General features: G+C 39.6%; 2 protein-coding genes across 4 annotated transcripts in view; one reads left to right on the forward strand and one right to left on the reverse strand.

Annotated features, from left to right (window-relative positions):
- On the forward strand, positions 1 to 20,667 carry LOC140305757 (cdc42-interacting protein 4 homolog). Of its 2 annotated transcripts, XM_072384735.1 has the most exons (15): positions 1 to 259; positions 6,174 to 6,289; positions 6,429 to 6,482; positions 9,493 to 9,640; positions 9,738 to 9,800; positions 9,944 to 10,048; positions 10,293 to 10,421; positions 10,598 to 10,744; positions 12,211 to 12,369; positions 14,490 to 14,513; positions 16,264 to 16,373; positions 16,789 to 16,921; positions 17,002 to 17,069; positions 18,399 to 18,499; positions 18,589 to 20,667. In XM_072384735.1, the coding sequence occupies exons 1-15, from the start codon at positions 236 to 238 to the stop codon at positions 18,732 to 18,734; spliced, it is 1,527 nt and encodes a 508-aa protein (XP_072240836.1). In that variant the 5' UTR covers positions 1 to 235; the 3' UTR covers positions 18,735 to 20,667. The 2 variants fall into 2 exon arrangements, with proteins under 2 accessions (XP_072240836.1, XP_072240837.1); XM_072384736.1 differs by lacking the exon at positions 14,490 to 14,513.
- The window catches only part of sh2d3a (SH2 domain containing 3A), a 20,977-nt gene continuing 13,888 nt past the window's right edge, over positions 19,729 to 26,817 (reverse strand). For both annotated transcript variants that reach the window (XM_072384733.1, XM_072384734.1), the window contains 9 exons: positions 25,716 to 25,835; positions 25,469 to 25,626; positions 25,154 to 25,354; positions 24,556 to 24,717; positions 23,899 to 24,014; positions 23,477 to 23,648; positions 23,257 to 23,368; positions 21,954 to 22,139; positions 19,729 to 21,439 (listed from right to left, as the gene is read on the reverse strand). In XM_072384733.1, coding sequence (XP_072240834.1) covers positions 21,243 to 21,439; positions 21,954 to 22,139; positions 23,257 to 23,368; positions 23,477 to 23,648; positions 23,899 to 24,014; positions 24,556 to 24,717; positions 25,154 to 25,354; positions 25,469 to 25,626; positions 25,716 to 25,835 — 1,424 coding nt within the window. In that variant the 3' untranslated portion in view covers positions 19,729 to 21,242. The remainder of the gene's footprint in view (positions 21,440 to 21,953; positions 22,140 to 23,256; positions 23,369 to 23,476; positions 23,649 to 23,898; positions 24,015 to 24,555; positions 24,718 to 25,153; positions 25,355 to 25,468; positions 25,627 to 25,715; positions 25,836 to 26,817) is intronic.

The following is a 26,817-nucleotide window of genomic DNA, read 5'->3' on the forward strand; positions in this document are numbered from 1 at the left end:
TTTTTTTTCGCTGCCTGGAAGAAACAGGACAGCCGTGTCTGTGCCAAGGAGAAGGCGTGGACTTCCTCCTAACATTTCCCTCGCCACCTTCGTTTTCAAGCCTCCAAGAGTTTTGTGTAATCTTTGTTCCGAGAGAAGTTTTGTTTCTGTTTCCATCTGTCTTTACGTCTGCTCTTTTCCTTAAAACAACTGCAGGGATTTCTCCTTTTCTTGAGACATCTTAACCTCCGCTGACATGGACTGGGGAACGGGTCTTTGGGTAAGTTGACAGCTGACACAGAGAGCTTTCTGAGATAGGTTTTTTACAGAAAACAACAACTTGAAGGTCTCTTAAGTGTTGGCTGTCTCACTGTTGTTTTTGACACATGATGTAGTGCTGTTTTTGCCAACGGTGTACTGTAAGTCTTCACAACCCGCACCCAGATGGTTTCGCAACTCTTGCTGCATACCTCATCGGAGGCAGGGGGAGAATAAAGCGAGGTTTATTACTTTTTCTGCTTACAGAAAGGAAGTGCACACTTTTCTACGAACTGCGGGCCATAGGTGCAGCCTTGTCTTTGTCACTCTTGCCCCATGTATGCTCTAAATGTGAGGTTTGCTTGGTGACAGCACTTCCCAGGAAGCGTGAAGGCTTCTGGCCGGCTGGTAAATCATTGGTGAAAGAACCTTAGAGAGCTGCGTCCGAACAGTGTTTCAGCTGTGATCTTCACTTTGAGCCAACAGGTCACAAAAGCTCCCCACGAGTCTCAAAACTGTGGAGCCACAACATAAAGTCTGTGGTGCAGCATTGTCAGACCTGCAAATGCTTTTTAATTGTTGAGAAATGATTCTTTCAATTCTCTAAATCCCAAGAAAACGTCCTCACATTAGACTTGTTTTTGTGTCACCAGCTGTGCATTATTCAGAGACACTTTATGTGACGCAAAGGTCAGGAAATCCTCCCATTCAAGGAACTGCCAGGAGAAAAATGTTAGTTTATCAATGTAGTTCCTGCTTAAAATCAATTCTGTCATCTCTACACTCATCATGGGCATACCAAAATGGGTGGTGGCATGCTTGAAAATGCTTGTTATACACACAGCAGACTTGAATTGTTTGTCCTGGTGGCTGCTGATGAAAAGCAAAGAGAATTTCTCCCCAAAAAGCTGCTCTGTTTGTTGGACAGTTCAGCACAGCCTGGGTGTGGCTGTTGGGTTGTGTTTGATAGCATCATGTACTGTGGCTGCAGGACACGTTACTGTTGGAAAACAAAAGCAAACTTTGATTTAGATCCCGGAGAGGCTGTTCTAAATGTCTAATGTCACCATTTAAAAAAAAAAAAAAGGGAAACCGTAATGCATTACATGAGCAACATCAACATCGTTCCAGCTCAGTGGGATGTCTGTTTTAATTAACATTAAACGGACTAACTTTGGGTGGGAGCTGGTCAATAAGAAAAATGAAATGATTTGAAGATGGTCGTTCTTAAACTGAAAGTACTGTAGCCCTGCATTTGTGAAAATACCACTACACAGCCACACAGCAGCGTGGATACTCTTGTGTGTTCTGTTTAATCAGAAGTATTTAATTACTAAATCTACAATTTTTTAAAAGATTTGATCAACTCAACCAGGAGTTTCAAAGCAGTACTTTACTTAAAACAAGTTGCACCAATTCAACTTTGGTTACGTCACATTTGCTTGGTAACATCCTGTTTAAAGCAATCCACTTCATAATCTGGAGTTACCGAAGCTTTACAAACTGTTGAAAATCTTCCAAACAAGTTTAGGTTGGCAAACATTGTGTTTATATGAGCTGCCATGACTTTGTAAATGTAGATATAAGGCAAATTACTGGAAGTTCTTAAGTCCATTGCTGGCAGGTGGTTTAAGGTCATTTATTTATTTTTCACCAGAATGTTTTGAAATGAACCCTTGCTTGATAAGAAATTATAGTCTCATCTCAAAATAATCAGTATTTCAGGTCATGTGTCAACTAGATGATGAACCTATAAGAACACTAACAGCCTATTTATATGTTTGAAGAATGAATCTCCATAAAGGAAGAAATGGTAATAGAAATGCGACCCCAAGAGAGTGTTGGAACATGAAGTAAGAAAGAAATATGCCTGTATTTGAATTACAACATTAAAGTTGGTTTTAGTTTTTTACACCTTAAAAAACAACAACACACAGCTCAGCAGTAGCATGAGGACAAGTTTAATGAATAAAATTTGACTCTGATGAAATGTAAAAGCACAAGGACATGACACATCATAGCTTTATAATTATGAGCCTGATTGGCATCAAAGGCCAGGAAAGGACAAGAATTAGAGGAAATATCATTCATCAGAGTGAAATTGATTAAATAATGATGGTGTGCCCAAGAGTTACCAAGGTTAGCTGGTGATTGCTTATGTAGTTAGTACAATACTCAAATGTTTGCTACCACATATCAAAGAATAATTTTTTTTAAAAGCAGAAAGTGATGTTTTAAACAGGACACAGGACAGAATCTAACGATCAGGGATAAGCTGAAAGGCTATTAGTCTGGTCACACTCTGTAGAGGAAACCGAGCTACGTTAAGCCGTGTTGCATGTTGGGAGCCATCTTGCAATTACTTCTGACCTCTATGGTTTTTGCCTGGTTAGTTACTACTTTTTTTTTGGGGGGGCTAAAAACAGTCAAATCTGATGAAGAGAGGAAAAAATGAGAGAAATAATGCACCCCGGCACAATATTTAATTGTGCCAATGAATGCATGATCTGCTACATAACAAACTGGTATTGTGCCAAAACGTGTTACCAAAACATACAATTAATTCAAGGAAAACATCTAAAATACATCCACCTCTGTGTTTATTTGATTGAGTCCATATGTACTTGTGTCCTAAAAGGTCACCTATACTGTGAACAGCACTGGGACATGGCCACTCCCCAATATTACATAAAACAACTTGTGGTGAAAAAAAAGTAGCGCTAAAGTTAATGTTCCTCTGTAGTTCAGCATTTATGTCTTTTAGAACATGTTAAGCATATATATTAGTCACTTTAAACTTTTCTTACACATTGCATAGCCCAACAGTAGCTTCATGCGGGTAGCTGTCTAGCACCATCAGCTCTGTTACCTCTTCACTGTGTAAAGGGGACTCAAATTTCAGTCAAGCCCACCCTTTGTGCAACACTTCTGCCTCCAAAAACCCAAAACAGCAAGAGGCAAATGCACAACTCTTGGCCTCAGGAGAGGTGGCTAATAACCAGTGGGTGACACCAAACCTGCTATGTCTATCATTTATATACAGTCTTCAGTCTTTCTCCACCAAGTGGATTTGGAATACTTTAAGAAAAGGCTTTGCAATTGAAACTATTAACATTGCTTGTTTTGACTACTACTACAAGAAACATTGGCCCACTATCGATCATCAGAAAGAAGAATCGATCACAAGTTGAAGGTTGTCGTTGCTCTCATAAAGTTTCTCTTCATTGATCTTTTTCAGTATATGATGTGGGATTTAATCAGATGTTCACTTCTTTAGCTGCAGCTGTCCTTCTCTTTGGGAATGGTGCTGTGTTTACATGCGATACAGTGGCGGTGGAAACCTCTCACTGTTTGTTATACCTACATGCGCGGTTTTGTGAAATTACATAGTTTGTAAACCATTCCTGGTCCGGAAACCAACCTATCCAAGAGTAACATGGAAACCAGAAACCTCCATCATTCATAAACAGAAATGGTCTTTACAGGGAGGTGGAGCCATCTTTTGTATAGTCATTTTTTGTAGAAGAAAACCTGCTGATCAGACTTTATTTAAGCTGAATATATTCCTGAAACTGTCTGCTGAAACTCTTTAAGCTCGTACGGTTCCACCCACTTAAGCAAATTGCTACTTTGACAAAAGCTTAAATGTCTAAGATACTAATTTACAACTAGTTGGTGCAGTCAGCGTTGTTGTTTGGCAGCTTACATTATGTTGGAGGTGAACTTGATCTAATTCCAGAGTAGCTTGGATCAGAAAACCCTGCTCCTCCTGCCAGTGTTTTTCGTCATAGTGTGGGGTGGGACGAGTCTGACTGGTTCCAGCATTTTGAGAGGCCCCTGGGACTGTCAGTCACAGGGCGGAGGTACACTGAGCTAACAATTGTCTCATTCCTGAACTCTATCTGTTACACTATCTGTATTTCCACCTCTCACGCGAATATACAGATGTCTTACACTGAAGTAACAGGGCGGTGCAACAGTAGTAGGATGAACATACAGATCCAGCTGTATGATTTTTGGTCTGTAATCTCTCCATCAACACCAGCCTTTGCACCCAGCTGATTTCTGGGATTGCTTTCCTTCCTGCTACAAACAATCTCTCACTCCATTGTCCCTTTGTCTTTTCTAATCTTGTTCTTTCCTCCTTCGCTGCCCCCTCCCAGCTCTCCCAAATCCAGGACATCACTAAACTGTGTTACTGTGTGGTCTTCATTTAGCTTCTTTCTCCTCTGAGAACTCAGTATCTGTGTCTCCAGATCCACAACACTTTGGAATCTCGACACATCCACACTTACACACACACGGTCAACCAAATGTGGAGTCTCTCTTTGTGTTGCATAAGATACGTGAGAAGGGAACCACCCTGAGGCCGTGTGCGTCCAGGCTCTCCATGTTTACAGTTTGTTTAGTTTTGTGGTCACATTTGTTTTCAGAGAGACCTTTACCCTGTGTCATTATACAGCACATGTAGACAAAAGCCAGTAGGAGAGAACCAACGTTACCTGTCCAACAGGTTTCTGTGTGTGTGTTTTAAAGACATGAATGTGTGTGAAAAGAAGAAGAACAGAAGAATGTTGAAGGGAGAGTCCTGCAGGTGTGGGTTTTTTTTTCTCTGTACAGTGCTTTTATCTTTCATTTGTGGCAGATTGATTTTCTCACGTTAAGTGGCTGCAAGGCCATTTGACAGAAAATGGTTTCTGTTGCGTTTTCTTTGGTTTTTTTCAGCCCAACAAAAATATTACACTTAAACTAACATTAGGTCCGACTGACAAGAACCATAAACATATGTTTAGAGAACATGTGCACAAGGTGATGTCGTAGTAAAATGTCCCTTAAACATTCTTGGTAACTAAAAACGTAAACATTCACTTAGAGTTGCATTTGAGTCTTTACATAACAGTACTAACTGGTTGTACTTTGGTTTTTTCTGAATACACTGATAAGTGAATGTTCCTTGAACGTTGCACAGAGGTTTACCAGGTTGCCTGTTGGTCACTTATATTTAAAACGGTTATTATTCAGAACTGGAGATATGCACGCTTCTTCTTTTTTCTTTATTCTTATCAAGATGTTACTCACGAGGTATGTCCATTTACACACAAAGATAACTGGTCTTTCCAGCGACAGAATTTTTGCTCCCGGTTCATTGAACATTGTTTTTTTTTGGTTTCAGGAATGTTGCCTGTTTTAATTGTCATAAGGTTTCACCAAGAAAGTTTATCTGACATAGATAGTCAGAGAACATCGGGGGAACTACAGCATGCGACTAAAAACTAATTCTATATATTTATATCAGAAAATAAATTTGTGAGAAACCATGCAAAAACCAGAATGGGGAGTATTCCGCCAAATTTCTTTCTTTCTTTCTTTGTCCAAGTGCCTCAGGATAAACTGTTGGTGGTGCTAACACCTCACTCACGTAAAGGAAACAATTTTAACAGCTATGCAAAGTTATTATAGTGAGTTCAAAGACTTTGGATCATATTATTATGAAATAATTGTTAAGGCCTGAGACTAATGGCTGTGAAAATTACTTTTACTGTAGGGTTATGTCCTTGAGGGGAAGATTTTTGTGGGAAAAACTTTGGAAAGCACAAAAACATTCAGTTTACTTCGGGGGAAAAAAAACAGGAAATCCTGAAACATGAGAAACTTGACATGAATACGGTTACTTATGATAAAACTAAAGCAATGTGAGTAATTTAGCTATTATTCAGTTTTAGTGTAAGAAATTTAGATTGTTCATAAAAAGAGTGCATGTCCATGCAGTCATGCGGTGTAAAAAGTGTGAGAAAAACATCTCTGCAAAAAAAAATGTGTCTCTAATAAGACGGCTTCAGACTTCACTGGACCAGCTGTGTGCTACATGTGTTAGTCTCAGGGTGTTTCTCAACATTTACGTAAAGAAGCGTCACTCTATGCTGTGCCTCTCTCAGGACCAGTATGATGTCATCGACAAGCACACGCAGTCTGGCCTTGATCTGGTGGAACGTTACATAAAGTTTGTGAAGGAGCGGGCAGACATAGAGCAGAGCTACGCCAAGCAACTCAGGTGTGCTCCATGTTTTTTCTTTGAATTTCTAAATATGTACACTGTATGAAATGGGACCTTGGCTGCACTGGTGCTTTCATTTAAGCTTTTGATAGTGACACTGTTTTTTTTTGGTTTGTTTGTTTACATTGTCTAACAGGAATCTGACAAAGAAGTATGCCAAGCGAGGCAGCAAAGATGAACAGGACTGCAAGTGAGAAAAAATGAATTTTTTTTTTTGAGCTTTCTGTTCTTGCACATAACTGTAGTTTAAATGTAAAATTCATGGTCAGCTTTGAAGAGCTCACTGACGACTGTGGAATTTTTGCTCTACAGTGACTTTATTGTTGCTAGCACACTTAATCAGAGGCTGCTGGCCATAGTAAGATAAAGTTAAAACCAAACTCCAGCTGAATTTCCTGATGACTTGGTCTCTTAACATGCTCATAAAGACTACAGTGGGGAGAAGAAGTATTTGATATGCTGCCGATTTTGCTGGTTTTCACACCTGCAATGCATGTAGATGTCTGTAATTTTTATCATAGGTGCTCTTCAAGTGTGAGTGACGGAATCTAAAAACAAAATCCAGAAAATCACACTGAATGATTTTTAAATAATTAATTTGCATTTTATTGCAGGAAAGAAGTATTTGATACCTTACCAAAACAGTATGAATTCTGGCTCTCACAGACCTGTTAGTTGTTCTTTAAGAGGCCCTCCTGTTCTCCACTCGTTACCTGTATTACCTACACCTGCTTGAACTAAATAGAATAAAAAGACACCTGTCCACACTTACACACAAACAAACTCCAACCTCACCACAATGGCCAAGACCACAGAGCTGTGCAAGGACATCAGGGACAAAATTATAGCCCTGCACAAGGCCGGAATGGGCTACAGGAAGATAGGCAAACAGGTTAATGAGAAGACAACAACTGTAGGTGCAATAATCAGAAAATGGAAGACGACAAAGATAACAGTCAACCTCCCTCGGTCTGGAGCTCCCTGCAAGATCTCACCTCGTGGGGTTACAATGATCATGAGGAAGGTAAGGTAACAGCCCAAAACTACTCGGCAGGACCTGGTCAATGACCTGCAGCAAGCTGGAACCACTGTTTCCAAAAAAACTATTAGTATTACATTGCGCCGTCATGATGTAAAATCCTACAGTGCACGCAAGGTCCCCCTACTTAAGCCAGCGCATATCCAGGCCCGTCTGAAGTTTGCTTATGACCATATAGATGATCCAGATGAGGTTTAGGAGAAGGTAATGTGGTCAGATGAGACGAAAATAGAGCTTTTTGGTCTAAACTCCACTCGCCGTGTTTGGAGGAAAAAGAACCCAAAGAACCCCATCCCTACAGTGAAACACGGAGGTGGAAGCATCATGGTTTGGGGATGCTTTTCTGCAAAGGGGACAGGGCGACTGCACAGCATTGAGGGGAGGATGGATGGAGCCATGTATCGCGAGATATTGGCCAACAACCTCCTTCCCTCAGTAAGAGCACTGAAGATGGGTTGCAGTTGGGTCTTTCAACATGACAATGATCCGAAGCACACCGCCCGGGCAACTAAGGAGTGGCTCCGTAAGAAGCATCTCCAGATCTGAACTCGATTGAAAATCTCTGGAGACACCTGAAACTCTGTGTTGCCCAGCGACAGCCTAGAAACCTTAAGGATCTGGAGAAGATCTGTATGGAGGAGTGGGCCAAAATCCCTGCTGCAGTGTGTGCAAGCCTTGTAAAGAACTCCAGGAAACGCCTGACTTCTGTAATTGCAAACAAAGGTTTTTGTACAAAGTATTAAGTTAATTTTTTTCTGATGTATCAAATATTTATTTCCTGCAATAAAATGCAAACTAGTTATTTAAAAATCATTCAATGTGATGTTCTAGATTTTGTTTTTAGATTCTGTCACTCACACTTGAAGAGCACCTATGATAAAAATGACAGACTTCTACATGCACTGCAAGTGTGAAAACCAGCAAAATCATCAGCGTAACAAATACTTGTTCTCCCCACTGTACATGATAACATTCAACATGTTTATGCCTTGATCAACACAGAAGACATGGAAATAATGAGCAGGTTTGTTTATTATGGGTTGCCAGCTTTCATCTTTTCAGCTAGGGTGAGAAGTAGCGTGTAAACTTTAACTATTAAACTGTGGACAAGCACAATGCGATTCAACACACCAAGCCCACCCCAGCTTTTGGGGATGCTCATGAATCCAGCATTTTGGCCTATGTAAACCTAATCAGCTCTAACAACATATTTATATACTTGTCTGTCCTACACGCCTCCTGCTCTGTCTTTTGGGCTCCCTGTTATGTTTATCTATGAGTGCTGATGCTACGAGGTTAAAAAGCCTGATCTTCAGACTTTGTCGTGCAGAAAAAAACTGTTTGAAACCCGTTTAACTATGTTTCATAGAGTGACTTGGAAACTTCTTCTTTTTGGCGTGACACTTGTTTTAGTAGCATGAGACAGCAAGTTTGTGTTTGCTGCCAAAGGCGAGTTGGCAACTTTGGTGTATTGCATTGTAGCATTATTTTGTTCATGTCATGCACTATAATAGAATTGAATTACAATGTCTGGTTTGATGTAATCTGTGATGGTTTAGATGTTTACTGTAGAAATAAGACACAATCGGTGTGATATATTTGCTTTACTTAGGATAGATTGATTCAAGAATAATGATTAGTTAGGAGTTATGAGGCTTTCTAACAGTAATGATGATGCTTTTATGGAAAATAAAATGATTAAAACCAAAAGAGGAAAGAATAGATCCACTACTGTTTAGTAGATCATTTGTTTTCCATGTGTACGGTAGTTTAATGGAGATTAACAAAGTTAATACTACAGGTAGTATGTATCTATCAGTGGTGTAAACAAGCTGTTTAGCAAGACATGCTAACTTTATCGAGTAATGGGATATCTTATGCTTGCAGTAGAACAGCAACAGTTTTATCCCTCAACTGTTATGTCGTCTTCATGTAAAATTTTTTGCAAACAAAATGTGCCACGATTCACTCTACATATTGTAGTCTGTTTAGTCTCCCTCTCTTTCATTTTTCCTTAATTACATACATTTTATCCAGGGTGCGAAAGATTAACAGGACCAAGGAAAGGAGTTTTTTTTGCTGTTTATGGCAGAGTTGTAGTGACACTTCCATCAAATCTGGGTTTTTGTCAACTTGTCATTTTCTTTCCTTTCTGCTGCAGATATAGTAATCATGCGTCATTCCAGGAGATCCTGAATGAGCTAAATGATTATGCAGGGCAACGGGAGCTCATTGCAGAAAACATGATGACCAGCATCAGTGGGGAACTCACAAAGTACCTTCAGGACATAAAACAGGAGCGCAAAACAGTGAGAGAGGGAGGGAGGAATGGAGAAGTTTGACAGTTTGAAAATTGCTGTGGTTTGCTGTGTCATCACCTTAAAATGCAACATCTTCCTTCTCCAGCACCTGTCTGATGCCAAGAAGGCCCAGCAGAATTTAGAAAGCAGTTTGAAACAGCTAGAGAGTGTGAGTAACACGTTTGGATCAGATTATTTAAACTATTTCACAGTGTAGCTCATGCAGAAGTAGGACATAATACCATGACACTTCCTTTGGTGATACTACTTGTGCTGAAATCTATTAAACTTTGTTTGTGTTCATGCCTGCAGGCAAAAAAGCGCTTTGCCAAGGAGTGGGCGGAGGCTGACAAAGCTACACAACAAGCAGAAAAAATAGAGAATGAAGCCAATGCCACCAAAGTCGATGTTGATAAAGTAAACACTCACACATTAACGTTAATTACTAATCCCTTTTTTAAAATGTATGGTTCTAAGGATATTTTTACACAAAAAAACTGAGACCTTCTCTTGCTTCTCTCCCTGTGTCATTTATTCTCTCTTTACATCTATTTCTGTATGCCCTCTGTGATGCATTTGGGTTTGCGTCATCCTCTTCCTGGATCCTTTCACCTTCCTCTCTCATTTTTTTCTGTCATTCTGTCTGTCCTTTGCTCTAAAGGCCAAGCAGCATGCCCATGTGCGCACGCGCACAGCAGAGGAGTGCAGGAACGAGTATGCTGCACAGCTCCAGAAATACAACAAGGACCAGAACAGCTTCTATTACTCGGAGATCCCACAGCTCTTCAATGTACGTTTAAGACCATCGTAAACACGCACTTTCACATTCAGTACCTGCTAATGTGACAAGCTAATAAAAACAGTCTTTTGTATTGTTTCTATCCAGTGTGTTCATATGCATGTGAATGCCAGTGTAACTATAATATTGAATCTAATGGGAGGCTGCTGACTGTGTGTGCTGAACAGAATCTGCAGAAAATGGATGAGCAAAGAATCCGACGGCTGGCGGAGGGTTACTGCCATTTTTCTGACATTGAGAAGAATGTGTTGCCCATCATCTCCAAGTGTCTCGAGGGAATCTCTGCAGCAGGATCGAAAATTGATGAGAAGCAGGCACGTGTGCATTCAAAATTTTCTCATCTATCATTTCTGTTCACTGTCATCCAACACACTTCTGATTTGATGGAAGGCAAACCTTAGCACGGTGCCGATTAACCCCCTTGTAAATAATGGCTTGACTGTTAGGGGAAAGCACTTATCACTCTTTTATGACTCATTAAATATGAAGCTACAGGCAAAAGATGGTGAACAAAGCCTAATGCAAAGGGCTTCATTTGTAAATGAAAACGTAGCCTCACAGTGTTGACTTTTGGCCAATTATTTTGTTTACAAGCCAAGCTGTGAGGATCTCGATCGCCCTGAGGCATTACAGATCTTCTTTTCTCCTTTTTAGGGAAACAAATCAGTGAAATCATGTCTTAGTCCTCTTCTACTTAACTTAACCAAACTCAAAACATACCTGTAGGTTTACAAATTTTAAAAAAGATTAGAAGAAAAACCTTCTTTTACAAAGTCCAGGATTAAAGCAAATCTTTTTAATTACTATTGGGACATGAAAAACCCACTGCCTATGACTCACTAAAATAAACAGAGAGCCAACAGTTTTTGGAACTTTTGTGTTTTTTATTTGATAAATGCGCAGAAAATAAAGGGCCGATTCTGCTTTGGATCCACATTTGGGTCAACTCTGGTTTTTGAATCAGCAGAAATGTGCTCCAGCCACCGCAAAACTACTCACGAGTCTCAGGGGAATGGTAACTTTTAAACTCATGCATTGTCTCTCAGTCCAAATATTACAATTGAATGCATGTGAATGAAAGTAGTGTATCAAGGTCAGTAATCCAGTCCAGTATACATATCTATATTGTTGACTTTGCTTAGTTTGTCCGAACACTGTTTATTGACAACATTACTCAATTTCTCAGAGTGAGTGTCCTTTTCTTTCTCCTTTTATCATCTCCGTCTCTTCACTTCTTCTTCCTCACAAGACACGACAATGTGCAACATGACCTCTTACCCTCAGTTGTGGAAATAGCTTGCCTGGCTTTTTCCAACGGGGCAAGAAAACATCAGGACTTCCAAATATCTATAATATGTTGTACTTCAAAAGCCGAAGTGTGAAGAAATAACGCCTCATGTTTTAGTTTGCTTCACTATAAGTGCAAGGTTGTATTTCAACGGCTATTACTAGTTTCTGATGTGATGCCAAAATCTGCTCCAGTAGCACACTATAAAAACTGCTACACATAACTCCTGATTTTGTTACCCTCGGTAGAGCCAACACAAGTTTCTCATCTTCATTTTAATCTAAGTCTTACTTTAATATTTTACCATTAAACATGAATTTATGCGCCTCCACGTTTGAGTTTTATCCAACTTGGACTTTATAAATGTGTTGAGTTTTGAACATATTACGTAATAGGAACAACTTCCAGCTGTTTTTTTTAGTTATAACTGTGAACCTTCCTCATAAACGGTTGTTGTTTGATAGGAACATATTTGTTTATTTTTCCCTGCAGGACTCGATCATTTTCATAGAGCAATACAAATCCGGTTTTGAACGACCTGGAGATCTTGAGTTTGAAGACTATTCCCAGGGAATCAAACCAGCAACCTCAGACTTAAGCCTCCATCCACCAAAAGTGCGCGCCAAGCTCTGGCCTTTCAAGAAACACAAGGTGAAATTGAACACTAGATTTTCATTTCTTTGTTTGTGCATGAAGAGTGTGACACTGATATCTTCCCCTCCGCTTCTCCATCACAAATGCTAACTGAAAATCCTCTGCCTCCTGTTCTTCGAATGTGGTTTAAGTAATGCAGGTGAGCATGTTATTGTCAGGCTAAAATTATCCTATTATGACCTGTTTTTTAGTACAGATTGATTTAGTGTTCTTTCCTGGAACACTTCATGTTCTCATTTTTAAATAGAAAAGGGAGGAAAAAAGGTACATATGTGTAGAGAATGGAGACGGCAGTCAGCACTCACAAAATTGCTGGATGATGATTGAAGAGTGCTGCAGTTCTTTAAAGGAACCAGTCACTATTTGTTGTAATTCATTTTTGAAAGTCTATTAGTAGAAATGCAAAATAATATTTATTCATTACTTTGTTTGTATTAGTATGTGATCGAGTGAGAACAAGAATTATTCTGTTTACATTACCTTAGAACAATTCTTATATATTTTCAGATGGCACAGATCTTCCACGGTTTGCTATGTTTCTACACATGCCCGAAAGGGTCAAATCAAACACTGACTCTGGAGAGAGACTTGCTTTCAACAGTCAGTGCAAGAAGGGGAAGGTTAGACAGCTTGAAGCAAATTAAATGTGCTCTAAAACAAGGGAATAGCCATTATCTAGTGATAGCGGTTAAAAACTCTACTTGAAATTAGTATTTGATATCCTTACATAATGTTGAGATATGATAGTCATATTCAACATTTCTTTGGGCTGTTTGGTCAGTGTGCAGGAACCCTTTTTCCTGACATTCATGTATATGGTAATGTTGGGCTGTTCAGACATAGATTTAGAACTTTAAATGACAAATACCTATTAATAAATTAGGTTGTGCTCCTCCTGTCCCAACCTGAAATTGGATCTAGTTTGCTGTTTTTTGTTTCAATTTATTCTGCCTTGTGTTATTAAGAAATTGAGGTAACTCCTCTGATAATTATGAAGCAGATCAAGCTGTTCTCCAGGAAAATAGAACTAATATATCTACCTCTTAATAATCCTATGAGGATATCAACCACAACACAGCATATTTTGCTTTTCTCTCAGCCCTTGCTGTCATTCATTACAGTTCATTCATTAGAGGTATTAGTTTGTTCAAAGACATCTTAATTAACAAATTACCGTAACAGTGTTTGTTCACATAATCAAGAATCAAGACTTACTATTAAACAATTATCAGTATACTTAAGGGAATCATAATGCTGTTACCAGTGGAATAACCTGTATTGTTCTTGGTTTCTAGAAGGCCGTTTCCCTGAAAACCAGTTTTGACAAATTTGAAGAACTAAAAAAGCTTGAAAGTCTCATGTCAAATCATCAGTATTTAAATCCATCTGAAGAACAGGGTTCTGCCTATTATCACACTCCTTCTGGCCTCTTAAGAAGTTCAAAATGTCATTCACACTGTCTCTTATCAATGCTTTATAATAAATATGTGAGTGCACACACGATTCTCAACACACATTCCATTCATATCTTACCCACCACTCCCTCAGGGGCCAACTCCAATTCCAGTGTGCTGCACAGACATGCCCCAAAACACCTTATTTTTTCTCTTTAACTCTCTCTCTACGTTATTACAAAAGTCTCTCTTCTCTTTGATTCACTCTCCTTATTTTTCCTCTTATCACCAATGTCCTTTTTTCTATGTTTTGCTCCTGTTCTCTGGTGCCTGGTTCATCCACCTTGTCTTTTCCCTCCTCTCTTCAGTTTACCCCTCCATCTTTTTCTCCCCCATCCCCTTTCCCACCTGGCAGCCTTCCTCTTTCTCTCCCCCTCTCCAAGCTGCAGCGCTCTCCTCTGTCTCTCTGTCTGAGGGAGTTTAATCAAACTGTCAAACCCAGGATTTCTACCTTAATACATAAAACTGGCTTGGTGAGTGATGCTACAGTGTTGGCTAACTTCAGGTCTGAGTTCTGTTTATATCCTTGTTTTTTATCACACACGTAAGTTGTTGTTCCTGTTGTAAAAACTGTTAACATTCATGTTATTTTATAAGTGTTTCCAGTGAGCTGTTTTTGTTGTAATTTTTTCTCACGCCAAGTCTTCATTTCCTTCTGTCTAGATATCACATGCTGAAAAACACACGGTAACCTTTATTATCATTACGTAGAGAATAGATGTAAAAGGTGCTTGGATACCATTATTTGGTGCTGGATTCTTTTCAAGGGGAAATATTATTCAAAGAGTAACTCCACTCTAGATGTTCTGCACAAACCTCTGTGGCCAAAAAGCACGTTAAAAGAATTGGATAAAACCGGTGCCAAAAACTGCACTTCACTGAATGGCCACTAGTGGCTGGTTCTGAAAGAGATCTCCTCTATAGACCCTATTGTTAAACTGTACAACTTCTCAGCAGAAATAAACATGTTTACAGCCTGGTATAGAAATTGTTTTGGTCACTGTACCTGGTGTCCCCATCTATGCCACCTGTTTATATATTTGAGCTTTAGTCAGAATTTTAAGGGCATGGCCAGTTGGCATGCTTAGCATCTTTGGGCTCTCAGTCAGATTCACTCTGCCTCCAAAATCTCGACCAGTCTCAGAACTGTTGTCCATGAACCAGTGGTTGGCATACAAGTGTCCACTTCCATCTTTTTTATGCAGATTGTGGTTGAAACATATTACCAATTGCAAAATGGTGCAAAAATGTTTGTCAGAGTTTCTCAAAGTTGTATACCATGCGTGAAGCTCATACGGACTTGCTTTACAATGATTCCACTAAACTTGAGACTTTTTTTTCTTCATTATTTTGCCACTTTAAATGTAGTTGTGAATGCACCTTAACTCTGCTGACCTTGTGACCACAAACTTGGCATTGCAAGCAATTATCCATATAGGTGGAGTTACTATTTAATTAATTACCCCAATCAGAGTCATCATACCTTTTGAGCGGGATACTTTATGTTCTATTCAGGGAAATCATGACTTTCTCTCAACTGAAAATGTACTAAGCATTTACTCTGTGATTGCATACAGATACACTGAAAAATTGCCTGCGACATCTTTCCAAAAAACTGGAAACAAGGTGTCACCTTCTCTCAGGATAATCACACAGAACATACTGTGTTAGTATTTCTCTTGAAAACGCGTCCCTCTGGAGGAATAGTACTTGTTTGCAGCATTGATATGTTTATGTTACACTGCTTTTCCTTAGATTTTCTCTAAGGAGGCCAGGTCCCCCCCACCCCTCTTCAACTTCATTATTTAGTAAGAGTCAACCTTACGTTTAGCAAGCTTGCACTAGAACTTCAGATGCAGGCTTAAAGCTCTTACATATGAATAAAACCGAGATATAATTATATTCCTTCATATTCAGGTAGCTGAAAGTGACTGAAAATACTGTTCTGAAGAAAAATGAAGGAAAGGAACAGTAATTGTAATTGATTTATTTTTTTCTCTTTGAAAAGCTTTTTCATTATAAATTACCATATTATAATATAAAGTATCATATTACACTCAAAAGTATATTTGTATGCCATCACAGGTGAATGAGTCTTCTCTGTTGGCTCTGACTGAGATTTTAATTTAGTATGCACCAAATCAAGCCATCGAACAGCTGGAATTCAATCATTTTCTCTCTTAGATGATTACAATAAGAGGTTTCATGGGATGTATTATATTTCTGAGCAGTCACTCACTCCATCATCTCTGGTTTCATACCTTTGCTTTGGCTAATGAGCGGTATATGCAGCATTAACCTGTCAGTGCGTATAAACATCTCATTAGCAACGGCGAGGGAAACGGGGAGGAGTGGCATCTGTTGGTGAGCACTCGTGCTTGTTTTATATTTGATGGCTGATTTAAATTTGATTCGATTTGTGAACGTGTTTGTGTAGCAACCTGCTGCCGAAGATTTTTCTCACCTTCCTCCGGAACAGAGGAAAAAAAGACTGCAGGCGAAGATCGATGAGATCGGCAAAGATCTACAGAGGGAGCAAGACCAAAGGTGAAAATATCACACCCATCTCTGGAAAAATACTCTTGAGATGCTTCTTGATGATGAACATCAAATTACTTTTTAATAAAAACTGAAAATGACTATTTTTCTGCAGTTTTCAGTCTTTTGAAACTGATTTTCTTGATGCTTAAGCCAAAAGAGCGGCATTGTGCATGGAGAATATTCATATTTTAGACTATAGTTTTAGGGAAGGTTCTTTTCAGTTTTGATATGGGTGTTAAATAACATGCATTTCTGACCTCATATATATACGATGTACAATTATTCGACATGTCCTCTCAGCCTCTAAACACTTCACTTCCCATTCTCCCCACCCTCATCAGCAATGCCGCACAAGAAATTTCCTTAATCAGCAAACACATTTCCCTCTCAATAGCACTTTCTCCTTCTGTTTCGACCTCAGTGAAGCGCTGGAGAAGATGAAGGGTGTGTATGAGCAGAGTCCACAGATGGGAGACCCGTCCAGTTTGGAGCCTCAGATCTCAGAAACTGGACAAAACATAGGCCGCCTGAGGGGGGAGCTTGCCAAATACGAGGTTTCGTGTACACCTATTCGCTAATACTGTTCAGTCATTAGGCATTTTTCAAAAAGGCTTAACGCTCTTGCTCATAACAGACGTGGCTGTCAGAAGCAATGGGAGGAGAGGAATCTTCCAACACCATCAACAATAACACTCAACATGGGTAAGGCATGTATTTAAAGGAATTGTTAAACATTTTGGGAGAATATGCTGTTTTCACTTTATCTGTACTGTGAATCCAAAACTGACAGCAGCTGGTTATCCTAGCCAAGGATAAGGAGGGGAAGCAGGGAGATTCTTGATGAACTCTTTTGACCTGTGAAGCCAGGTTGACTAACATGTGGCTGAAATCAGGAGTTTATCTGACAACATTCCTAAGATATTAAACAGAATACAACTCGATTCTTTCTTGTTGCTCTGGAGGATGTTTTGTTTCTCACTGAAGAGGATTCTGCAGCTCTGTTATCGGTGACTGTTTGCATGTTTGCTGCTGGCTGACCTTCTGCTGCATGTCATAAATAGATGACACTGGCTGTGGTTTGGAGAGGATTGTTTCGTGTTTTTTTCTTTTTTAAATGTTACTCTGGAACCATCTCTGTAGGTTTATTGATTCGGCCCATAGGACCATATGGGAAATGTCTTGAAATTTGGCACTCTGATTAGGAACAGTCACTCGATTCTTTTCAGCAACTTTAAAGTCGACGCCAGGAGCACTCTGGCACCACCATTGAGTCAGAGCTCAAGTTCATGCTGGTAGTGTTTAACTCATTTGCCCATTTTGTAAAAATGATTTATTCTTGGATTCTGTTGCTCAAGCAGAGGCCAAACACCATGTAATGAGATATCCTGTGTTGTTTGAGAAGCTGGAAGTGAGATCATAACTCATTACACTTTAATCTATCAAAATGTTGTGGTGGTCAGCACCAGTACCTCGCAGCAAGAGGGTTCCTGGTTCAAATCCTGACTGGGGCCATGTGGAGTTTGCGTGTTCTCCCCATGTATGCATGGTACTCTGCAGGTACTCCAGCTTCCTCCCACCAGCCAAAGACATGCGTGTCAGGTTAATTGGTTAATTAGAAGTGAGTGTGCGTGGTTGTTTATCTCATTTGTCTCTGTGCAGCCCTGTAATGGACTGGCGACCTATCCAGGGTGTACAGCTGGGATTAAGCAGGTATAGAAATTGGATTGATGGATAGACAAAGCAACCGTCTGTTGACATTGCTTTTCCCAGAGCTCAGTAGGTCCTCACCTTACAGGTCAATAAGTGTGTGATCAGTGAAAATAAGCAGTGTCTTGTCATCAGCTAACAGGATGCTGGTTGTCAAATTGATTTGGAGGAAGTCTCACTATCCTTGGACAAAACTAAGCTATGTAAAGCTATCCAGCTGCTGGCTGCTTATTGTTCAGATATGAAACTGTTACCAAATTAGCAAAATAAAAATGTATTTTTTTTTTTGTTTGTTTCTTCTTTTTCTTGGATTTGTTTCTTCAGTGTTTCAATGGGAGACCAGAACATCTACTTAGAGTTTGATGATGAATTTGATGAGGTAGAAACTCCTATTGGCCAGTGCACCGCTCTGTACACCTTTGAAGGTACATTTATGATTCACTCTGAACTTGTTCATGAAGAAATCTGCTTTTAGCCTTTCATACATGGCTTACTTATGTGTATTTGTGTGCAGGCAACAGCGAGGGCACTATTTCCATTACGGAGGGAGAGCTGTTGAGTATAATGGAGGAGGATAAAGGAGATGGATGGATGAGAGTCCTCAGAGCCGGTGGAGAGGAGGGCTATATACCTTCATCCTATGTCAAACACGCACCTTAACTTTCATCACAGAACTCGTTCTGCAAGTTAGGAGCTGAAGGTGAAGACAAAGTCCTTCAAGATAATTGAAGCAACTTTCTACATCTTTTATCTCATCCAGTGACGTATGGGCTGAGATGAATGTGAGGGATTATCTACGCTGATGTCCGTATCATACACTCCCCGTCTCTGCTCTCTGTGGCATAAGACACTTTCTCAAAATACAGATTTTCAGCCTTGTTTGATCTTTATCAGTTTTAGCTCTTTTGAAATGTAAAAAAGTACACAACTTTTGAATGTATACCTAAACTTTGCGTCACAGAATTTATGTGACAACTCTTGTAACTCCTAGTCAGCATCATAGCAGCCTATGCTTGTTTATGGCAATAACTGTGTACAGTATATCCGCCCACTTGACTTTCCAGCTGTCAATTCTCATAACCTGCTGAACTTCTTTTTTTTGTTTGTTTTAGCTTCCTTCTTAAACCACTTGCCTGACAGAGTAATGTGAGATTTTTATCATGGTGATTATATGTCTTTTAACTGGATGAAAACCGCTACACTGCAGGGAGTGCACAGTATATACCACAGGAAGTATACCACTCAACAGTGATTGCAGAGGCTGGGTTCACATTTTTAATATTTTTAATGTATGTCATAAAACATTCAGCCTAAATCAAGTGAGTGCACATATTGTGTTGTATTTCTTCCTCTTTATACTGAACATTAATTGATTCCCTCCTTGTGTATGTCCAAAAAGTGATGCAGACAATAGCATTGCTATCACTGCTCAGTAGCTCATACAGAAATGCCGTCCTGCATATCACAAGTATCACATGTTGAATCTACAAGTGCTGCACTTGTGGGAATTATGTCAGACACTTATTAGCTTCAAATTACTTTTAGATACATATTGAGAATGCATATTTTTGATGTTCACTGAGAAAGGAACTCTTCACAACATAAAGAGAGGGTAAAATACTGCATGGAAAACCTGTTTTTAATGTTTATCTGGTAATGTTAGTACTGTGAAGATAGACTGCAAACAATGTGAACATATCCTTCGACTCCATGTGATATATTTTGGAAACTGACCTTTAAATGTTTATTTTTGTGAATTTTAGGCAGAATGTGGCCAAACCAAATAAAATGCACAGTAGTAGTAAAGATCAAGGTTTGATAAAATGAAAGTTTTTATTATTTAACTTGTGTAAATAACCTGGGTTGGGGGAATCATGACATTGCATTGGCTTGATCAAATCTCATATTTTGTAGTAAATGTGCGCTACAGCCAGCCTCCATCTTTCTGCAGAAGTGGCTGAGCTCTGTGTTGGAGCAGTTTTAGTTTTAATGTTCACTTGGATCCTCTTTACGTTATCAAATTCTGTTTTTAAATGGTTGGTTTCAGGGCAGACACGGATACAAATATTGGGAGTCAAGGGGGCCAAAAACTCCCAACACAAGACTCAGGTTAAATTTATTTACATTTTATGTTTGTTTTTTCAAAAATCTTGGGCAGGGAGCTCTCAGCATCATCAGAGCCAATGTTATTTATCTAGAATTAAGGAAAAATAAAAGACAGAAGGAGGTGGATGAGATAATCAGTTAACCTTCTTTTTTCACATTACGAGCCTCTGGACATGTCATTCTTTCTCATACAGCACTTTGCAAATCCTCTGTATTAATGGTCATTAGAAATAAATCTTTTGCAGTTCTTACTTGAAATCCAGATGGTCTGTTCAGCCCAATGTCAGATGAATAAATTTCCCCCAGAAAGAATCCAAAGCCAGGAACTAGGAAATGAGGGATTTGAGATTCTTCTCCTGACTGGGATATTTAAGACTGAATCTGAAAGGTCTATAGCTCTCTTTCTCACTGAGCCACATCAGGTTTATTCATCTGTTTCTCTGCAACTCGCAGCAGTTTAACATTTAAAAGATTATCCTTTAATGAATTTAACTGTATTTACATGTATCATAAAGTAAAAGAGAAACATCTGTGTTTTGTGTTAGTTTACCATGTCATATGAGAAAAACACATCCATAAGCACACTTTCTTCCCCTTTTAATGCATTGAAAACACTGTAATAAAAACATGATTTTCTGGTGGGTTTCCTTGCAACAGCAGTAACATGATGAAGGGACCAAAAGCTCAGTCTGAATAATGCTTGTTTTGGTCCTTTTTTCAAGTATCCAACAAGTGGTGTGGAGAAGTGAATCTGAAATTTATATTTAGTAAACAGTTTTAGGTAAGAAATTTCAATTTCCTGAAAAAGGAAAAATAATCCAAATCTTTTTCACAGTTATGGTCTTCCCACACATTCCAGTTCAAAGTCATTTTTACAAGTTTTGTTGTCACTTGACAAGCTCGACACGCAGTCTCACATCTCGGCAAAAAAACAAAAGTATTACTTTCCCTCTGTTTGACCTCACGGCTGAGACATCTTTGTTGATCAAGCATACAGAGGCAGATCTAAAACCGCTTTCCCCCCATGTTTGCTTTTTATTTTCCTCTAGTGAGGAAACGGGCTCAGGTTAAAGGGTCTGGTTGTAGTGGGGTGATCTCTACAGGTTCCAGTTTATCTGAGAGGACACAAAGTATCTTGTCAAACTTCTCGTATCGCTCCTTTCTCTCTACAACTGCCCCCTGCTCACCCCAGAACAGCCGCAGGGCAAACTCTGTCCGGAAAGCCTCCAAAAGCTCAGGGACTGGCTCCCAGCCTTCCGCTGAAACAGTGAGACAGACATCTGTTCAGAACTGATTTAACACAACGCATGATTCACCTTCACATTAGTCTGACAACATACATTGTTGGGGAGTATCATTCTTATTTTTTTTTTTTTTAAACAGACCATTCATATAAACAGATTTGTATGCAGCATGTAGGAGCCTCTGTTGACTTTTTCATACTTCATGTTAAACACTGGTTTGACATGGAAATTACAGTTTGAAAATATATATATATATTTCAGGAGTTTAGTATTATAGTAAGTCACTGACCAGGGAAACATCCACTGTCCTAAAAATTTGACAGTCTACCATCACCACCTGTATTATATACTTTTCCCCACTATCATATCCCATTAATTCAGTTAGAAAGTTGACACAACTCTGTCAGTTCTGGCTTAGTGTTCTCACCTCTGGTGACAGTGGTGTTAACACTTTTACACTTGTTTTATTTCCCTTTAAATACTACTAAAATGACATTTTTCCACTTATGTGTGGATGAATTGCGTGTACCTGTGAGCAAAGAGTGTGCGTGCTGTTGATATTCTTGGGCGTGTAAGGCAGCACTGCGAGCTGACTGGAGGACATCGTACAGCAGCTGGCAGCCTTGCTCACTGTTTTCTACGGGGTCCTCACCCTCCATCAGCATAAGAAGAGGAACCAGGTGTGGCACAGCTATGGGACCCTCTACTACAGAATCTACAGAAGAAAATGACATATCAATAACGCAACAACGCAATATTAGGACTTCTTAAGAATGTGTTGCTTGCTTTAATCAGTCTGTAGTACGTGGTGCATTTTCCCCTGAATTTTACTCTGTTATTTTAAGACTGAAGAATGCAAAACCAATCAGTGATGAAAGAGCTCTCCTCAGGGCAGGAGTCGAACATTAAGCAAAGATGCCAGCCAGGACATACTGTCCCACCTGCATAAGAAGTTATAACTCTCCAGTGTGGAAGGGGGCAGTAATGTGTAGATAAACAAAACTGTGTTTGCAATAAGTCAGTTTACTGGGTTAATGTCATTTGTCTTTTTTTGTGGCCCTTTGCCTCCGCCCTCTTCCATCCTTCTGTCTGTGACCTGGAAATCAATTTGCAGACAGGTCAAATGTCAGCTAAGCATTATGTGAAAGGATGTCTCTATTATTAAAACATCTGGAGGAGAGAGGAGGATTGCTGGAGGAGCCATAAGCGAGATGCACAGATGTATATTTCATCCAGCTATAAGTTTATTTATTTTTTTAAATCAGTGGCATCTGAAGGAGTCATGACTATTGTCATATATTCTAAATTTAATAACAAAAATAAATACGTCACAAACACGTTTGATGCTCATCTGACAGAAACGATAAAACATAGCAGCACCTTTTTGGTAAAACAGCATTTACAAGAAACAACTGTCACATGTCATGTTTAATTTTAAGTGAAAATAATATCTCTGAAGCGAGGGCTCATTTTGTCAAATGCATACCACCTGAGCTCCTTTAAACTAAAACGTCATTAATTGTTTTGTACATTTACGCTTTGATTAAGTAGTAAGCGAATATTGCATTACTGTTGCTGACTGCTTCGACAGTGAGGGACATGCAAGAAACAAACAGGTTGGCAAACTGATGCTCCTGACAGTTAGCTATCAGTTTGGTGAGTCATTGTCAATAATGCAGTCATTAGCTAGTTGACCAAAGATATGACCACAGGCAATCATTACTTAGTTCAATAGATTGTCAAGTTTGTCTTATGGTTTTTGTAGCCTATGTGCATCTTTAGTCCCATCTGCTTTATAAATGTGATGTTCCTGTCTCTTAACCACCACTCACCGTCTCCCTCATTTAGCGACTTCATGAAAGGTTTGAGTTTCTTCTCAAATAAAACGGCACTCTCGGTATGATTCCTCCTCAGAGCTCGCCACGTCATCTCCAGGCGCACTACCTAAACATGTGCAAGCACAAATACACAATATGCATCAAAGAAAAACCTCAAGCGAATTTCAGCTACTTAATTTAAACATCTTGCCAATCTGCACCATGAGTACAGCACCTGAGACATCTCCAGAGCCTTCATCACAGCTGAGAAGGAGTACAGGTTATGAACGTGTTCTTTCAGAGCCTGAGCCAACAAGATCACTTTGTGTAAAACAGTTGCTCTCTGGCTCACGGTCCCTGTGCAGCCCAGGATGTCTACTGCCACTCCCAATGATATAAGATGATGCCTAGAAAATTACAGATGAAGATGTGTGAGTGGACAAAAAACTCAAACTAGTTACACTCAGACAGAGGTCATCCCAAAACAAGAGAGTTCCACATACTCCCGATTATCCACAGAGTCACTTTAAACTGTTACAAACTTAGTTAAACCAAATATGCAGTGTCTCAATGAGTATATGCCATGAGGGAAAAGTTGTAAGGTATTTTTTGCAATATACTAGAGCTTGTTTGTCATCATGAGACAGTGGCAGGTACCTCTCTAGCAAATCCTGTCGTAACTGGTGTCCATGTGGCAAAGTGATGAGCTCCAGCCCTGAATCTACTCCCATAATCCTCTTTTGCTCATCAGTAACCCCGACGATACGTGCGACCTGCAACGGTGACAAATAAAAACGTCCATCAGGTTTTACATCACTGGAGTCATTGAATCTATGTCATTTAAACTTCTTTCCATTTCCAAGAATGTTTGGTTGAACAAGCAAAGCTCACGTTAATCAAAGAATAAATGTGATGTTAGTTTCCTCACTTTAACTTGCTTTTGTGAAAAACAAAAAAAACAAAAGGCTGTTTGTAAATCTCTTTTGCATAAATATCTAATTGAAGGCAACTCCGGAATTCTCTGATGAGAGGGAAATCACATAATTTCAGATGCATTAAGTTGCCGCCTTTAGGTTTGCTGTAAGCCATATGTGCTCATCACATGTAAGTAGTTCATTAAAAAAAATAAATTAATAAATAAAAAAAAAAAAATTAATTAAAAAATCAAACAAAACTTTGCCAAGAGGGCTTTTTTTTTTAGTTTATTGTGTAGGAATGTAACGAAAGGAGATCTTCTTGTTTCCTTAAATTTTTACGTCAGCCACTGTTTCCCTTAGCCATCAAATGCAGCATTAGAGTAAGCTTTATGACTACCTGGCAGTCAACACTGAGCATGTGCAGCACAGTGGTGTTGGTGTCTGAGCGATTGAAGAGCTCTTTGAGCGTGAGCAGGACGCTGGGCTCCAGAGGTCGGTTGTTCTCCGGCAAGATTAGCGACTCAAACTGGTCCAGCTGGAAACAGGACACGGTCTCAAACTGTGATGGAGGAAAAAGCATATTAGTGTATTGCTATCCCTCTGTACACCATACAAATGTGCAAAAAATGTCTCCACCAAAGAAACTAAATATTCAAACAAATAGTCTCACTTGAGAAGATGGGGCTTGTGACATTTGGAATTTATGGTATATAATACTATCTCGTTTCTTTATTATTAAAACCGTTGTAAATACATTTTCTGTTCAACCATCTTATGTCATTGTGAATTCAGGTCTTGAAGTTTTGAACCGCTTTATCCTGCAGTAGTATAAAACTTTGTCAAATTCAATGCAATCCCAACTATTTAAAAAGCTTGCTTTCAATATATCATAACGGTGTGATCAAACTAATACCCTGTATGGCCCATGGCTTTATCTACCAATAACGGAAACAAATGTTGCACCAAACTGTGAGATAAATGTTATTTATACAAACATGTGGCCGTTCAAAATGCCAGTCCTCCACTTCCTCCGCTGCCTTCCTCTGGGGCTCTTTGTCAAACAGCAGCTGTGATGATTCTTCGCTCGTCTGGGCCTCCAGTAACCCAAAGGAAGTCTCCGTGAGGCGTGCACGGCTCTGCCACTTCTCCTCTGCACGCAGTCGGTCCACGTGGCCCTTCAGCCTTGACTGTGGCACCTGGACACAAATACCACAGGATTTAAACCATTCGTGGTGGATTTTCAGGTAGTCCGGAGAGCCTTATATATTATTTAAGAGTGGTGACAGATAAAACAAAGAAGACGTTCTTACCTGTACAACCAGCTCATCGTAGAATGAAGAAGGGTCTCCATCTCGGTCTGTGGGTGGGGGAGGTACGATGTTGGCGAAAACAGCAGAGACCCTGAGAGGTTTCGGAGGAGCTCTGGGGTGCAGCTGCCCATCTGAACCTCTTAAAGTTACACCACCACCTGCAGGCACACAGGGCACAGTTCAGATGGATGAGTTTTTTTCTCCTGGTCAAAGAAAAACTAGGAATGTGCTCACATTTGCAATTTACCTGGATGGGAGGGACGTGTGTGATGTGGTCGTGGGCTCAGCAGGGGTTCACTGCCTGTGCGAAACACTGGGGAGATGGGGGTGGGGCCAGTGTCCTCCGACTGAGTGTTCTGTGGAACAACTGAATGAAAAACAGGAACAGAAAGGTCACTCGTCATATTATGCTCAAGTTGTTAAAACCTACCCATTATAGAATGGTGATATTGATATTAGCAACACTGGTATCTCATTGTTAAAGGATATTATGATTTATTGACTGATTGGCTTTATTGGATTGGATTTATCTTTTTCTCTGTCTCTAAATGACCTTAAATCCAGTTTGTCTGTTCTGTACTGCACCTTTTTGTTAAATGAATACCAATTTAACTAACAGCATCTAATCTAGCAGTCTGCCTTTAAGTGTTGCCTTTAAGTGTCTTGCAAAGAGTTGCCTCTTTGCAAAGCACTTAAAGTATGAATTTAATTCCCTCATTTATATAAATCAGCAGGATCCTTCCATCCTCAGAAACCAAAGTCACACACCTCTTTTGAGAAAATACTCCTGTAAGAGTTCTTAAGCCATGGCCCTAACCGTCCATGTTTAAAGGATAAAGTGCCACTTTATGTTATTGGATAAAGTAAAAGTGGTCATCAGGCCTTTTGACCTGGGCTGTGGAAGCCATCAAACCCAAAACAGGGGCTTATCTCTTCATAACAAGGGGCAGAGCCCAGTGGTAGGGCTGAGAAGAGGAAGTGGGACTGGGTCTTATTTGCTTAACATGTTATCTCCTTTACTTACTCTCTTAAGCAACTGCCATGTTTCTGATTAAGTTCAAATAACCATAAATGTTTTAAATGCAGAGCATCCTGAAGTTGCCACTTCTTTTAACTTTCAGAGTTGTCAATATGATATCTAGCATCGCAGGTCAATCACACTGTCAGATCCAGGTTCAGTTCAGCAAAACAAATCTGTTTTCCTTGCATTGTTGTTGTTTGCCCCTAACAACCTGCACTTAAATTAACCATATGGCTGTGGTGGTTAATGTCCCTGAAAGCATCAAGACTCAACCAGGAATACAAAGTGGACAGCAGGCACTTCTCAGTCTCTCCACACACTCCATTTT

The sequence above is a fragment of the Leuresthes tenuis genome, unplaced genomic scaffold, assembly GCF_036924035.1.
Source record: "Leuresthes tenuis unplaced genomic scaffold, fLeuTen1.0.hap1 SCAF_4, whole genome shotgun sequence".
Lineage (NCBI taxonomy): Eukaryota > Metazoa > Chordata > Actinopteri > Atheriniformes > Atherinopsidae > Leuresthes > Leuresthes tenuis.

Bases quoted from the DNA above. Each gene is read 5' to 3' on its own strand.
- LOC140305757 (XM_072384735.1), top strand. From the start codon at position 236: ATGGACTGGGGAACGGGTCTTTGG. The intron at 6,483-9,492 runs GTGAGAAAAAAT...TTTCTGCTGCAG, and splicing joins AAAGATGAACAGGACTGCAA to ATATAGTAATCATGCGTCAT. The intron at 12,370-14,489 runs GTGAAATTGAAC...CCTTCTGTCTAG, and splicing joins GGCCTTTCAAGAAACACAAG to ATATCACATGCTGAAAAACA.